The 15736-nt window shown below is 34.6% G+C and overlaps 1 protein-coding gene across 10 annotated transcripts in view; it reads right to left on the reverse strand.

Annotated features, from left to right (window-relative positions):
• Window positions 1-15736, reverse strand: part of LOC128891846 (disabled homolog 2-interacting protein) — a 412576-nt gene that overhangs the window by 103633 nt on the left and 293207 nt on the right. For 6 of the 10 annotated variants that reach the window (XM_054151725.1, XM_054151719.1, XM_054151716.1 and 3 more), the window contains one exon: window positions 10213-10272. The exons of the other annotated variants lie outside the window; for them this stretch is intronic. In XM_054151725.1, the coding sequence (XP_054007700.1) occupies window positions 10213-10272 (60 nt within the window). The remainder of the gene's footprint in view (window positions 1-10212; window positions 10273-15736) is intronic. 10 annotated transcript variants of the gene reach the window in all.

Genomic DNA, 15736 nt, shown 5'->3' on the forward strand with positions numbered 1-15736 from the left:
AGACGTACAGTCTAATTCTATTAACGAAAAAAATACAAAGTCTGTCCGTTTAAAATTTCTCTGTAACTTCCCCGCCACTTTCGTCCAATCCAAATTAAACTTATTTTCCTTGTATTTCGCGTTCCAATGGAAAGTATAATCTCTCCAATTTGCAGAAATACCATCTCTAATCATTATTTTAAGTCTCTCAGCACTCTCGACGCTTCCGTTCGTCTAGGAATCGAATAAAATACTTCCTACGCTTGTAGGGTAGGAAGCGCGCCCGAACCTAATCTATTCAAGACGTCTGCATCCTCGCCTCCATGGGTGGTTTAAAAATGGTGAGGTGGATCCACCGACTGGATTTCGTGGATTAAAAGGAACGCACGCGCTGAGGCGCCGGAACGACTCGTGCCGCGCAGGAAATAACGGAGCGTGATCCGTGCTCGTGAGTGAACGACTTCCGGCGCCCGCCACCGTTTGCATATCCAGCATTTGCATAGCGACGACGATATCTGAATAAAAACGGGAAGCACTTTGTTCCATCTAAAGTGGTCCGGGGTATCTTCTGAACTTCGCGCTGTGCTCGTTCGACTTCCTTCCAGCCGCGAGAATCGATTACCGTCGACGCTCGTCTTCAACGAAAATTAGGAAACTGCTGCGGCCGGACAATATTTTTCGACGAATAATGCGCGACGAATGAAATCAAATTGTATTGAATTCAACAGTTACTTAGATTACATGAGATATGTCACATAATTTTATTTGAACAGTAGTCGACGAATAAAATCGAATCGAATTAAATTGGACAGTTATCTAAATAACATAAGAGATGTGTAATGTTTTTTTATAGTTCAAATTGTAAGTTATTCCCACCACATCGTTTCACCGATCACATTTCACCTATCTTTCTCGTTAATTGTCACAGCTGTGTATCAACCGTGTTCAAATCTGAAAGGGTCTATTTGCACTTCGAATGAGGACCCATCGGCTCATTTTCATCGGAAAAACCTTGCTAATTCATTGGCAATATTCTTAAAAAAGCATCTACCGCTGTCCATGCGGGGTAATATTACAGCAAAGTCATATCTTGAACAAGGTCAGGTCATTGCTTGAACAAATATTGTTAATAATTAATGTAGCTATTATCAGAAATTAATTTTTAGTTATTCCAGCTAACAGATATAACGATATAGAAAAATTTCTCACGATTACTGTGTTCGATGAATACTTATTCTGAACCGTGATTCTTATTAATATTTAATCGAAGACTGAATGTTACTATATGCATTCTTATATAGATTTAGATTAGCAGGAATATAATTATAGGAATATATTATGTATTAGAAAATTGTGTACAATTAATTTCGCTCCATTACTGTTACAGCATCAATGTCTAAGAAATTAGATTGTCTATTTACGTAAACACTGCCACAGAAAATAATCGAATGCAACTCACGAAAGAAACTTTTAGGGACAACCTAATATTAACATTAATATATATATATTTTTATTGCAAAATGGTAGTAAATTTTCACGACTAAACTATCCTGGACGACGACCAAGGATTTTCCCGTCCCTTTTCACAACCATGACGAAAAAGAAGATCGTATCTGCGACGGTCCGTGTCTAGACCGTGGAGAACACAAGGACACGGGACCAATTTTCGAGCGAGGAACTTTCGCGTCGGAAGAGCTTAGAACGGAGACGCAGGAACAATGAAACGAAGCCAGAGAGGAGACTCTGGAGGAGAGACGGAGACGTCTAGGATATTCGAGGGAAAAGGAGATAAAAGAGAGGCACAGGCAAGCTCAGGTACATTCCAAGTGATAGGGAATTTAGGAAGAACGGAGAGGCCACGTGAGATCGCGACGTGAGTGGAACAGAGACGATGAAAAGGAGGAAGAATGTTTGCCGTGGGATCGAAGGAAAGGATAAAGTGGATGGAAGGCGGAAGATCTAATTTTTGTATTGAACGAGACACGAGATACCGTAGGGTTCCTCGGCCATGAAGAGACTCCGCGTCGCGGGACGCTATAATTTTCTGGAGTACACTTTGCGACGGCGGTAATGTTTCTGTTGCTGTAGGAATACTATCCCTAGTAACCTTTTCTTTAGTCCGCATACTAATGGCTAAATTATGTTCTCTAGGGATGGAGGGGAATATTTTCGGAATGTAAACATTATTTTAGTCTCGATATACACAATGTCACTCGCTGTATTCTCTGCGATACAGATAACTTGAACTCAAATATTCGAGGTGGCGATTGTGGGAAGCGTTGAGTCGATATCTCGGTTATTTATATTTCGGTATATTTTCCGACACAATTACAACAAAGAAGCTCGAAAAAACTTACAGGTCCTCAATCATAGATTGAACGACAGCGGTTGAAAACCGGCTTACTAAAATACAGGAAAGGCAAAACTAATTTATTATTAACGCAAAACTGATCTTACAGCTCAGTAACCAATGTAATCAAACCCTAACACAATCCCGTAGCTCAGCGACTAATGCAATCAAACGCAAAATGTATCCGTACTCGTTCACATGCGTTTGATTACATTTAAAAATGAAAAACGAAACCAGAATGGTTTTCGACCATAAAATACAATATATGGTAAATAAATATATCAGTAAAATTGTCACAACATCAAAGAGAACTTCAATTTATATTTACATTAACATATTCATGTTCATTTGCATAGACATATTTCTTATTCCATCAGAAAAAGAAATTTAAATATAGTATAAAACATAATTGTTCGCTATCAACGTCTTGAGTAATAAAAAGCCAATTAAGCATGGTTGACTAGTGTTTCAACAAGAAAGATGATTAATCGTACTGGAATCTCGGCTTCTAATCTTCGTGTAATTGCTATCATAAACACCAATTAATGTTCTAATTAAGATATATAAGTCACGATTTAAGCATTCAACGCGTGACGGGGTTACTTTCACTTCTAGGCAGAGATAAAGATTCAGTTGCAAAATATTCTAGTCAAGAATAGAACATGAAATATTTAAATTGTGCTTCAACGAGCTATGGCAACGCGTTTATTTAAATAAGGTGAAAAGAAAGCTCCGTAGCGTGGAAAAATATGTAAATTTGACGAAACTTTAATTTTCTAATTGACGTGAGAACGTTTTGCAGAAAAAACAAATAGAAAGAGGGGACTCGACCAAGGAAAGAAATTTAAACTACTTTTGAAGAAGTTCTAAATTCAAGTTTTCAATGCTTTTAACGTAATCATTTTTAATTCATTTCTATTTATACTTCCATTTTAATTGCTTGACTTGTTTAAAATAAAACTATTTGCTATTAGAAAATAATCGTTATTTACACATTTAGGACGAGAATCATTTGATTTTCAGGAAGCATTTTCAATAATTTTACCATGATGTATTAAATATGTGGGTTTCTTCAGTTAAATATAATTAAATATAATTGAAAAATGATCAGTTCAGATATAACAACAAAAATTCTTTCATACATCTGGCAAAGAATCAAAACTTCCATTAATTTACGAGATTGGCACTAATAGATCCCAGCTCGAGAGTTATTAACCTTTTTAATCTCCTTTTAATCATTAGACTGTATAGACGCGTAAAAACGACTCAAGCATAAAAAACACCGCTTGTTGATCAGTATACATGGAGGAAATGTTTTTCTGTGTCAGCCAGCCGTAATTCGAATCACGATAAAAACCGTACTCAACTCGATCTAATATCGAAACTCTCATAAAATCGACTTCAACGCGTGTGTACACCCGGTAAAAGCTATTCGTCTAATCCCAAAGGAGATTCATTAAAAAATGGATACAATTTAGCTAATTCGTAGCAAAATAATTAATAATAAAATAAACTTGCAATGCATTCTGATTTAGTAGACATTTTATTTTTGTATTAGAATGTGCTAGATGTACGTAAAAAAGGTTAGTCATTACAGTAAGAATTTTAATTTTTCTAATGAAACATCTTTGCTTCGATTTTGAATGAAAATTTGTAAATCTTAATTAATGCAGAATAGTTCTCGTTAAAATTTAATAAATTATGATTAAATTACTGGAAATAAATTACTAACTAGAAGTACAAGTAAAAATTCCTAAATAAAGCTGTATGTACTTCTACTCATTCACCATTACTAAAATACTATCATTTGGGTATGCAGAAAACATTATATGAAACAAATCCTGCAGTAGTTACAAGTAACCCTTTGCACTCGAGAGGTGACTCTCAATCATCATTAGGTTCACCCAGTAAGTGGACCAACAATAAATGTTTGTTTAGGTTTAATTTCTTTGGAGCTCGAAGTGTCAATAAAATGATTGTCGTCGAGGTAAAGATGACCTTATTCTCAAATCTAGATACCTTAGAATTCATGGCAATAGAATGCTAAGAAACATCTCGAGTTGCTAGGTAGATACCAGAAAAAAAGGCCTCGAGTGCAAAGAGTTAATCTGTTACTCGTTATTCGGAAACATTTCATCTAATCACGGATTTCGTCCATTTGTGTATGCGTTCGAACGTTGAAGAAGAATTTCTAGGAAAATCACGCGATATGTCTGGCAAAACGCGTTAGAAAGTATGATCGCGGTGAAAAGTGGGAGGAGGAGCGTTTATGGCCACAACAGCGCGTAGCGTGAAAGAGCTTAAGTGGTGGTCTTTAAGTGGAAATTGATTTGCTTGCGTAAGAAGAGAAGACTGAGGTGAAGAATACGGTATCACTTTGCACGGTCAACGATCCGAAGAATGGAACGCCTTATACGATCGACCATGATCTTCTCTTCCACCTTGTAGGGGGTGTACCACCATTAATGGCCGTTCATACGCTCTCTGCCACACGCATAGACGTAGAACTCGCGAATAGTGGACAGAGACAATTAAGGATACTCGTTTCGCGAGTGACAAATATTTTTCTTCTCGAATGTAACATACATGGTTCTGGAGCTGTTCATACAAATTCTATTACCGTATAATATAGTTGGTTTACAATACACATTTTGTTAAATTTATGTTCTTGTAAGTTACAACTAGTTCTTTGTTGTTTTTATTTTACTGCATAAATACTACTGTATAAATTTGTTATGAAGCATATTTTTTATATTGACTATCGTATATGTCTGAATTTATTATTCAGTTTGTGCGAACGACCCATGTCCGTGCTGAAGAATTTAATATTTAATATTTGTAAAGAAAACTTTTGATGAATGTAATATTACTTGTGTATAAGATAATTAATGCTCGTATTATTTATTCAGTTTTAAATTACCGTGGAATCTTTAATCCTGTTTTTCTAGCGACACTGAATTATTTCGAATGAATTGATATTTAATCTTATATGAATTTTTAATAAATAATGTATATTTACAAGATTTGTTAGATACAAATATTTAAAAACTCACATTTAGTTAGGTCTAAATAAGTTTTGAATCGAGATATTTAAAATAGTAATCGTGAATTAAAGCAAAATATAAAAGAGTAATTTAAAGTAATAATAAATTTGATGTAAGGAGATGAAATTCATGATTTGAATAAATTGATATTGAGGTTATTGGAAATTGAATATACAATATGTGTACTCTGAACCATCGATATTATCCATCAATTCAAAATTAATATATTGTAACTATTACACAGTCAATGAAAGATATTTAACAAAACACCTTTGAATTATAATAATTTCATATCATACGTAATAATTAAAATAATGCAATATTTGAAATATACGTTACTTTGTCTGAAATAAATTCATATTCAAATTCATTTTCTCCAACGCCACTTATTGGCATCTTCGTGAAGATGTCGCCTGAAATCATCGATGAATTTTATTTCGAGTAATTAATCAGAATGATGATTACTTTTACGGTTCAATAATTAAACTAATTTAAATATTGAACGTACAGATATGTGCCAGTATCCTGAGTCCATGTTTTGCACTCCTTATAAATTCTGTTGCATAAAGATCATCTTTCACGTTTAAATAAATATATTTTAACGATTTAAAGTGAAAGCTAAAAAGAGCATAAATTTAAAAATAGAAAAAGTGAAATTTCACAAAATTACAATTCAAGATTTCGCAACGGTATGCAATATTATGCGGATATTCAATTTTATTATCAGAATGAAATTGCGAGATGAAAATTATTCCTACACCACTGGGTGGACACGTAACGCACAACATGTGGTGGATGGTGCCGATTGCTTTTTATAACGGGTCATGCTTGCTTCGCGATGTGAACGATAAAATCGAGATACATATTTGGAAACACTCATTCTTCGGTGACAGAGAAAGAGCTGCGTATGATTTCATATACATGCAACAGAGTAAAGAATATTGTTACAATGTATTAATAATTAATAAGAATTGTATGCACTTTTACATGTACTATAATTTATCTTCATATATCGAACAAAAATAATGCGGTCACTCTTTCTTTGTTATATAGAAGCAATAAGAGTGACGAAATAAATAAATTTGCTGAAGTTTCAAGAGCATAACATTTATAATCGTCCCATTGTCTTTTCACAGCTATTGTTATAACTGGATTGCGGATTTTGATGCAACATTGAAGTCTTTGTAAACGTACCGACAAAAATTGAACGTAAATAGGAATTTATTTTACTCTGCACATCTAATTCAACTTCACTTTTAATATTTTTTTGTATTATTGCATACTATGTGCATTTTGTAGCTACTTGCACATTAAACTTTCCTATAAATGCATAAAAATTCGCTGTCTAGTTATAACTATATTTTACGTTTCGTATGCTGTAAGTTTGAAGGCGTACACAATAAAAATAAAAATTTGAATCGAGTCTAGAAAATAATGAAGTGTACATAACGTTTGTGTGTTTGTAATTTCCCAAGTTTCAAACTGGCACCGTTAGAGGCGCCACGCGAAGAAACCTTCTACTAACCATTCGTCGATAAGAGCGGAAAAACGCATTTTCATGTTTCCGACCAAACTGAATTCACAGCAATCGGTAAAGTCATTTCCTAACACCTTTTTTACAATAGCATCTAACGGTTGTTACCATTTAAGTGTAACGTGATTCATTGTTTCTGTACACAGCTGTGGAGTTCAAGTTCAATTCGTGAGTGAACTCGATGATTATATTTCATTACAAGTAAATGAACTACTATGAAAATTCATGGAATGGTTTCTGAATTTATTTTACAGATTATTATACACTATACTTTTTTTAGAAATTACATGTGTACGAGTACATTAAAGTAATTAATTATTCCAGAAATTTTTTGTGAATAAAAAGGTATAATTATTAATCAAGAAAATACTCGTAGTGCTTAATTAATGAGGTATGATAAAGTATAACGGAGATGCAACTTTTCTCAAATAGCATTTTTATACTATTTATGTGGTATTTCCTTGATAAATTATACATGTACAAAATCATTTTTAATCTAATTTTAGTAAATTGTTCCTTTACATGTAATGGATATACATTATTTTCATTTGCTTCGTTAATAAATCTCACGTTTTAAGAGAAACAGTGGAAAAATATTATTTATTATTATTCAACTTTAAATAAACTCTTATGAGATGCGCAGATACTTTGTTCATCGACTGTACGTTCACGCTCTTTAACCAATGATAAACCATAATAACCATTTTTCGTAAGGTTAATATCCATTTAACAACACTTGCGAAAATTTTAATTTTAATCTTCCCGTCCTTCCAACTCGATAAAGGGTTTTCCACTTCGTCGCTGTTAACGTAATGATGACGAAAAAACATTCGTAATTTCGTGAATGGGGGAAAATGCGGCTTAAACGCGAAGGAAAAACACCCTCGAGCCTTGCATACCGAAACTCCACTGGACACGCCACCCAGAAAAAAATCTAATTTCACTGTGAATAATTAAAGTTTCCTGGGGCGCGAAAGGGTCCAGAACGAAAGTAAAAACGTGTTGTCGCCTACCACCCACGCTTTCGTAAATTTTGTTTTCGTGTCAGCGATTTCGTTATGGAAAATAAAATTGAACTTGATGCTTGCGTGGAAACACAGAATTTAAGAACTAGTTACTCGGTATAAACATTATTAACTGAAATATATTTAACGTCTGTGTTGTGCATAAAATAAAAATATTTATATGATTTATATGAATAAGACCTACGATAAACCAGAGGTCGTAGACCGTTACTATAAGTGAAATTGCAAGTATTATTTAAAATAATAATTATTATACTAATTATATCGTACTTTAGAAACAGAAGAATACTAAGATACATACACGCATCTATATATACAGAATTTGTTAAAAAAAGTGAACACCATGAATCCATACTAATAATATAAATGCGAAAGTAACTGTCTGTTTGTTACCTTTTCACGCCAAAGCCGCTGAACAGATTTCGACAAAATTAGGCAAGGAGATAGATTGCACCCTGGGAAGGACTGGGCTATATTTTATTTTTATAAACATAAAGTATCAGAAATCGAAATCTCAATGTTTGTAAATAAATAATCAGAAATATCGATTGAAATCCAGAAAAATAACTCAAGTGGAGACGAAGAAGAACAAATTTTAACCGACAGCGATATTTCCACGACACTTTATTACTAGCTCAGGAAATACAACAGACACGCGCCCATACAATACAGAATTTTCCGCGTTCTTAGATTCAAGGCCCCTTAAAATCCCCCAAAAAATGAAAATAATCCAAGCGAAGAGCAAGGACAAATTCGACTCAACAGCCATATTTTCCCTTCATTGTATTCATCAGACTGGAAAGCATAAACGCAACGCTCAGAGCTGGAGCCTCGGAGAATGGAATTTTCTGTTCGACAGAGGACGCCTGAGAGCGTCGAATTCCTCGAAAAAAAAAAAAAAAAAAGAAACAAGGGAAAAGAATTGAAAGAAACGAGGGAAGTTCGAGACGAGGCGTTTCTATGTCAGCCTCTCCTTCGCAATTAGCTTAATTGTCCGCGTAATTAGACGATCCTGTTATTATATTCGCGCCTACGGCATTCCACTGTTGGTAACCTTGCGGTTAATTCCTTTTTGTCGATACGACGCGCACATAACAATGCCTATTAATAATGCCAGGCACAGGACACGCGGTCGTCGTTCGAACAGTAAATCAGGTTCTTATTTCGCGATCATCGCTACTGGCACGAGGTGTCCACGTAAATATGTGTGCCTTTTAAATTAACCGTTTAACAAAGTACCAGAAAATAGTAACTAAATTTTTATTAATACATGTACGGATCAATAATCAACGTGCGATGCTTGCAATGATGGCGATAAATTCAAGAAAAAGTAAATAAATAAATAATACAGCGTGTTCAAGTTTTTGAGGGAATTTTATCAAACTTGGTGTTTTGGTATTGATATTGAATGAGATTTTTACTTTTGACCTATTGTGGGTCCTCTTTAGTTGGGCATCGCATTTTATTCCATAAAAAAAAGAAATAAAAAACAAACAATAAAATGCTATTTCTCTTTTTTGTTTGAATAAATAAAATTCGTATAAAATACACGAAATCGATGTTCTAACGGAATTTTCAAATGTGAAATAATATTTGCAATTTCAATTCTATCTTCCCTGCGCAGAAATTGAGACACCGCGCGGACAACGTTGAATGATCGATAATAATAGCTGCCGCCTAACAGTGTTAAAGGCATGCATGCAAACCACAGTTCTCGGTCAATGCACTTTCGAACTCCGTGCAGACTTCCTGGTATGGTTTTGTTTTGGATTTACCAAAAATTCGACTCGATTTAATGGGAAATATTGCTCGTTGATATTAAAAGCCGATCGGCAAATATAACAAAGGAATGTTTGAATTTACCTTTTTGAATTTAGAATTTGGACACGATTTTTGGTCAAGTATCATCAATTAATATTTGTTTTATAATCAAGTTTGGATAAATTGTTAACGTACGATGCAAAATAAATTAGGAAGAAGCAATCATAGGTTAATAACTATACATGAATATACAGCAAGTCTACAAATATCTATGTATATTATACGTCATGAAATTATTGAATTTGAAATATCATTTTGGTTTCAATACTAACAATAAACTAGGATGAATCTATTTATTCATCAAATTATTAATCAAATTTTTTCAAAATTCAGATTATTCAAGATCCACTGAATGAACTAAACCATATTTGACATTGTACTTTCATTTTGTTTTCAATATTAAAAATAGACTAAGATGAATCTATTGTATTAATCAAACTTTAAAAACTTTCGACTCACCTCGGCACCTCCGAGAATCATATCGACTACCTTTAGGTAAAGATTTGCTTTTCGACTCACCTGAAATAAAGAAAACATATTCTGTTAAACATATGTTCAACAGAAAGGAATAAAATCTTAGCTGTGAACATTTAAATTAAATAAAGTAACGTGTTTCTTACAATATTTAGAAATTTCTAGAAATTCTCAATAGGCATAGACTTCAGTCGAAGATAACAAATTCGGTTTCTTATAATTAGGCAATACGTATAGCATTGATACAACTATTATTGCCAATTATGTACCTTCCACCCTTAACTTCACTCGTTACCATTCTAATAAGGCATATTCGAATAATCTCTCCTCCTCCTCCTGATTTCGATAAAACTTTTCTGGTTTATAGAGTGGCTACAAATAAGGACCATGCAATTTTTAGCATCGGGAAGTTCAAGTTTAACGGAGAAAACTTCATCCCGGAAAGTTTCATCCCCCAGCACTGTCTTGAAAAGTAATGCAAGTACAAAAGGGTTTTATAAAACAAATACTGTGCGCCTTGTAGCGAAAAATACCACGGCGAACGCATTTATGGCGTACAGTAATATGGAAAACGTATAAACAATATATACAATGTATGTTAGAGAATTATAACTTCGCCCTCAGAAAATCAAATTTATTAATTTTAATGAACGTAACATTCAACCAGGATCAAACAGAAATTAAAGTGAGAAATACTATTATTAAGTCCTGCGACGTAGTATGATTTTAAGCATACATAGTTTTCGCCTACAAGATGACTTTTAGAAACCAAATAGATCAAATCCAAAAGGAAATGTTTCAGGGCTGTGAAGATAATTAAGTTTCGTAGGGATACATGTAAAAGATATATACAACATATGTTGAATATATTCTACAAATAATATAAAAATCGTTTTGCATAAGCGCACATAACTTTCGGTTATATATAGCATGTATCTATTATATTAGCTTGCATCATAAATGTATAGAATCTGCAGTCTAAAGAATCTGCTCCAAAAAAAAAAATCCATTAATAAAAAGAAAATTGAGAACCGAATATCAGAGACTGGGGATAAGGTAAAAATTGAAAAGAAGGGCTTTTGGAGCGAGCTAGACGTTCTACACGGGCATCGGACCGTTAAACAAAAATCACCGAGGAATCAGATGTCGCGAAAGCTCGGGGCGACTGGATATGCGAAAGAGTTGAGGACAGTTCGGTAACTGAACTTCAATTACAGTGGCCCGTTTCGTCGCCCGGCTTTTTCACGACGACAGCTTTTTCACGGTGTGGCGCGCGGCATTAATGGACGTGTCCCGGCCATATCTGAGATCCACGCTCCAATTCCTTGCGACGTTTTGCGACTGCACCGGGCACGGTTACCCCAGCGGCGAACCTCGAGGACGCTCGACGTCGCGTCGACACTTTTGTCTAACTGTACTCGACGGGGAGTCGCGACGATTAATTGTGGCCTGATTAAGCCGCGAGGTAATAAGGAGTTTAATACTTTGCACGATTAGTGGGTGTGTTTGTTAACTAAAACTTACAAGTTAACGAACATTTATAGAGGATTTAATTAAATTTATTAAGATACTCGCGACTGTTGACGCGAATTCACGTCACTTCAAATTCTATTACCTGGTTGTCTATTATCTGCCTTAAAAGCAACTCTACAAATTATGAAAATCTTTTTATTTTAAACAATACACACTTACAACATTGATATTTCGAAACATATTTTATAAATCGGATATTTGCCCTAACGATAGAAGTTTGCGACAACCAGCTTCAGAACTTCTTTCTAACTACTTATTGTTAGAAACGTAAAAAAATCTGTCGGTCGCGGCGGAAGCCTACCTAAGGCAGTCAAGGAAAGGTCCACGTTTGTGAATTTTTTTGGAAAAACGGACATTTCTCTGGTAATAAGTTTCAAGGCATTTGAAAGAATGTTCCTCAGAGCATGTGTCGCAATTTTTGTATTTGAAAACATCTGAAAATAACAAAGTTGCATCAGCAAAGTCATTTTTGAACATTTGTGTATCAATCCGTGGGTGTGTATATCGAAAGCTGTGAACGTTCCACAAAAATATCTCGAAAAAATGTATTTGATAATAATTTCACGTAACACCGAGATATGTAACTTTTGTTTAAAATAATTTTGTAACGGATCGCTTTTTTTTGCAAACCATTCTTTTTCTTACTTTCCATTATCTAACCACATCGATTTTGATAAGCTTTTAGGTCATACTTCGTCAACTACTTTTAGCCTTTAGAAACTGAAGGTTATTAATCACGATTGATTAGACGTCCAATCATACTTCTTTTCTTACGCTGAAAGAAATTGTACGCGTGAAAGTCGCTTTCAAATCGAGTTAAAATGGAGCACATGTATCAAAAACACTTCTAACTATTGCCCGAATTAAGACATTTCTTGATATTTTGAAAATGACTACTTATTTTTTCACTACAAGTATAACTTGTGTAAACAAATCATAGACGTAAGTTTAAACTTTAAAGTGCTCTAATTTCGTCGATTTTCTTTGAATACTTTCGTACCTAGTTCAAGCGTTAACCATATTCGTAACGAATGCAAGAAAATTATTTCTCATTGGTTCGAACTGCCATGAGGAACGCGAGATCGTGTTAACATTCTGCAACCCCATTCCACCTGGTATGACTTGGAATATTGTGCGTAACTTGTAAACAAATTGCGCAAGATAGCTGTAAATTTAACAGAATATTCTACATATATGTGGAAATAAGCGTGCCAAATTTCGAAAGTCTGTTTCAATTACTTCGACAGTGAAGAAATCATGAAGATTGTCAAAAATTTGGTAAAAGCAAAGAATATCCTAAAGAAAGAATATCCATCGCTCCTACTACGATCACTCGCAGCTTCGATTTTCGATCACAGTGGCGTCTAATGCTATATTTCCTACTATCGAAGAAGATACATAGGAAGGCTTGATACTTCCCAAAGGATTTATGCGCGTTCCCCGAGTGAATAACGATCAAGAAAGTTATCCTAGCAAAAGTAAACACGTTTGCTTTCAAGCACTTAACGCGACTACCGATCCCTGAATTTCCGCACGAAAGCGGCGATGAGGGACGACCCTAACTGGCAGTCACCAGAGGGAGGATGCAGGATCGATTCAATTAGCTTTATTACCGCGTAAAACACAGAGACCGATGGAAAAAAAAAAAAACGTCAACGTTGAGAAGTAATTCGATGTCAACGTTTGCCGTGCCTTAATTCCCCTCGAGAATGGAAATGAATTTCTACGATTGACGAGTTTATCTCGCTGCGTCCTTCCCTGGGATCCTTTTCCCGTTTCTTGCGCTGGACAAGAAGAGGAACGCGAAGCCGGCTGCCGCGCGAAACAGAGACGAAACACGAAGAAAAAGATGAACCGGAGGGAAAGAGAGCGAGTATCCACGGGTACAACTTAATTGCCGGTTGGCGGCTATTAAAACGACCGTATAATTAGGAGATAAAAAATGTGCTTGAAAAGAGAGAACGAGAACTGGACAGGCAATGGATCAATAAAATTGGCCTGTGCAGCGATCCTATTATTCGGCGCCACAATGCGCGACGCTGGCTTTGTCCAGGGACGAGAGGAGCGCCTTTACAGCGGCTTCAGGCGTACTTCAAATCTGCCATTCTTGTCCTTTTTTCTCGATTTCGTTTCGCTTTTCTTCTTTTATGCCTGAACACGCTGTACAGGGTTTCGAGTGGCGGTCAGACATACGGCGAAGGTATTTATGGAAATGTGGAAACTGGTAATGTTGAAGGATTTCTTTTTTCATATTTCCTTTTTGCAAGAATTGCGGTTAATTCGCGAGCGAAGATATGGGTCGACTTGTCCGCGATGGAAGGAATATTTCTGTAGGTTGTTCGTTTAACATGTGAAGTGCCACGCCCGATGATCGGCAATAGACTTTCCGTTCACGCCGTGTCGGTCACTGTTAATTAACGATTTATATAGAATTTATAAAAATTATATTCTGTTGTCGGATATTAAATGGATCGAATATTACGAAAAATGTATCTAATTATCATTTAGCAACGACGAGAAAAAAGTTGTACTATGATTAGTGAGATAATACTATGATTTCTTTTAGAAAAATTTATTTCGCTTGAATCACTTTCACACGAATCTTATGCGACATTTCCGGTTAGCATTTGCTGTGTAATAGTATCATAAAATATTATTCGATCGATTCTACAGTGTACTGTGTTAAAGTAATAAATTTTGATACTCTAGGAAGTTTTATTTTGTATTCGTGTTGCGCGTAGACTAGGATTGCATAGTTGCATGCAGGACACGATGCATACAGTTGCAGGTGTCCCGTGCAGCATTAGTAACGTCTAAAATGTTTCTACAGAGAACAGGTTAATCATTTAACCAAGCTTTTTTAAAAATAAATTTTGACAAATGCTATAAGTATGTTATTTATTACATATGTGAAAATGTGGAGTTAAATATCACTGTTTTTTTTTTTTTTGTTTTTAATGACGAGAATGCTAAAACTTTCAAAATATCAAACATTTTATATTTGGGATATAAATATGAAAATATCGTTCCATTCAATATTATTTTCTTTCTTTTTAGTTTTGGAAACGTTAGACAATAAACCAACTAAATATTTTGCATATTTATATGTACACTAAGTTTGTAAATTATACTTTAAAAATTAAAACATATATCGACCTTAGACTAATGTTCTGTTTCTTTTTTTAAATTAACAAGAAATTAATATCGAACTGCGAAGATAAATTAATAAATTAAAATTCAGCTGGAATTTTTTACTACTGGTGGAACTACTATATCTAGTGCGATTATTAATATCCCTTGATGGTCCTCGACGTTGCATGTTGAACATGAATTCAAAAATAAATTCTTCTTCTTCGTTCTCTCTATTTTTTTTCAAACAAAATATGTAGTAAAATCTAAATTTAGAACCTTCTTTGCCAAGCTCAATGTCTTCAACTATCGACGATGGAACATGATTATCAAACAAAGGAAAATCTTTTTTTACTCAATAGAGAACAGTCTCTTCACTGAACTGATAATAATTGCATCTACGGAATATTATATTTTTATCGCGAAAATATGTAGAAAATGGTAGTCTACCCCCTCTCAGTGCTTCGTGTAGGTGTAGAATATATGAAAAGAATTACGTTTTATAACTAATATTAGTTTCTCTCGTTTGGACCACTTTTCTATCGTGTTCAGCAATTACTTTTATACTGTAGTAATTACTCGACTCGCATGTTTATCTTTGTAAGTAATTGCGTAGTTAAAGCTGCACATTTTAAATCCTCGTTTTGCAACTTTCCTATTCATTTACATAGAAATGTGATTTAAGGTGTTCACAACCCGCGCGCTCGTAAATATTGTCCGAAGCAACTCTCGCTGTTTAATATTAAAATCAAATTCTGACGAACTCCAAATATTCATTGTGCGCTTGAATTCTCTGCATTTAATAACAGTTGAATTACTGGAAATGTTCGGTGTTGTAGTTAAACTT

This window comes from Hylaeus anthracinus, unplaced genomic scaffold (assembly GCF_026225885.1).
Source record: "Hylaeus anthracinus isolate JK02 unplaced genomic scaffold, UHH_iyHylAnth1.0_haploid 12002, whole genome shotgun sequence".
NCBI lineage: Eukaryota > Metazoa > Arthropoda > Insecta > Hymenoptera > Colletidae > Hylaeus > Hylaeus anthracinus.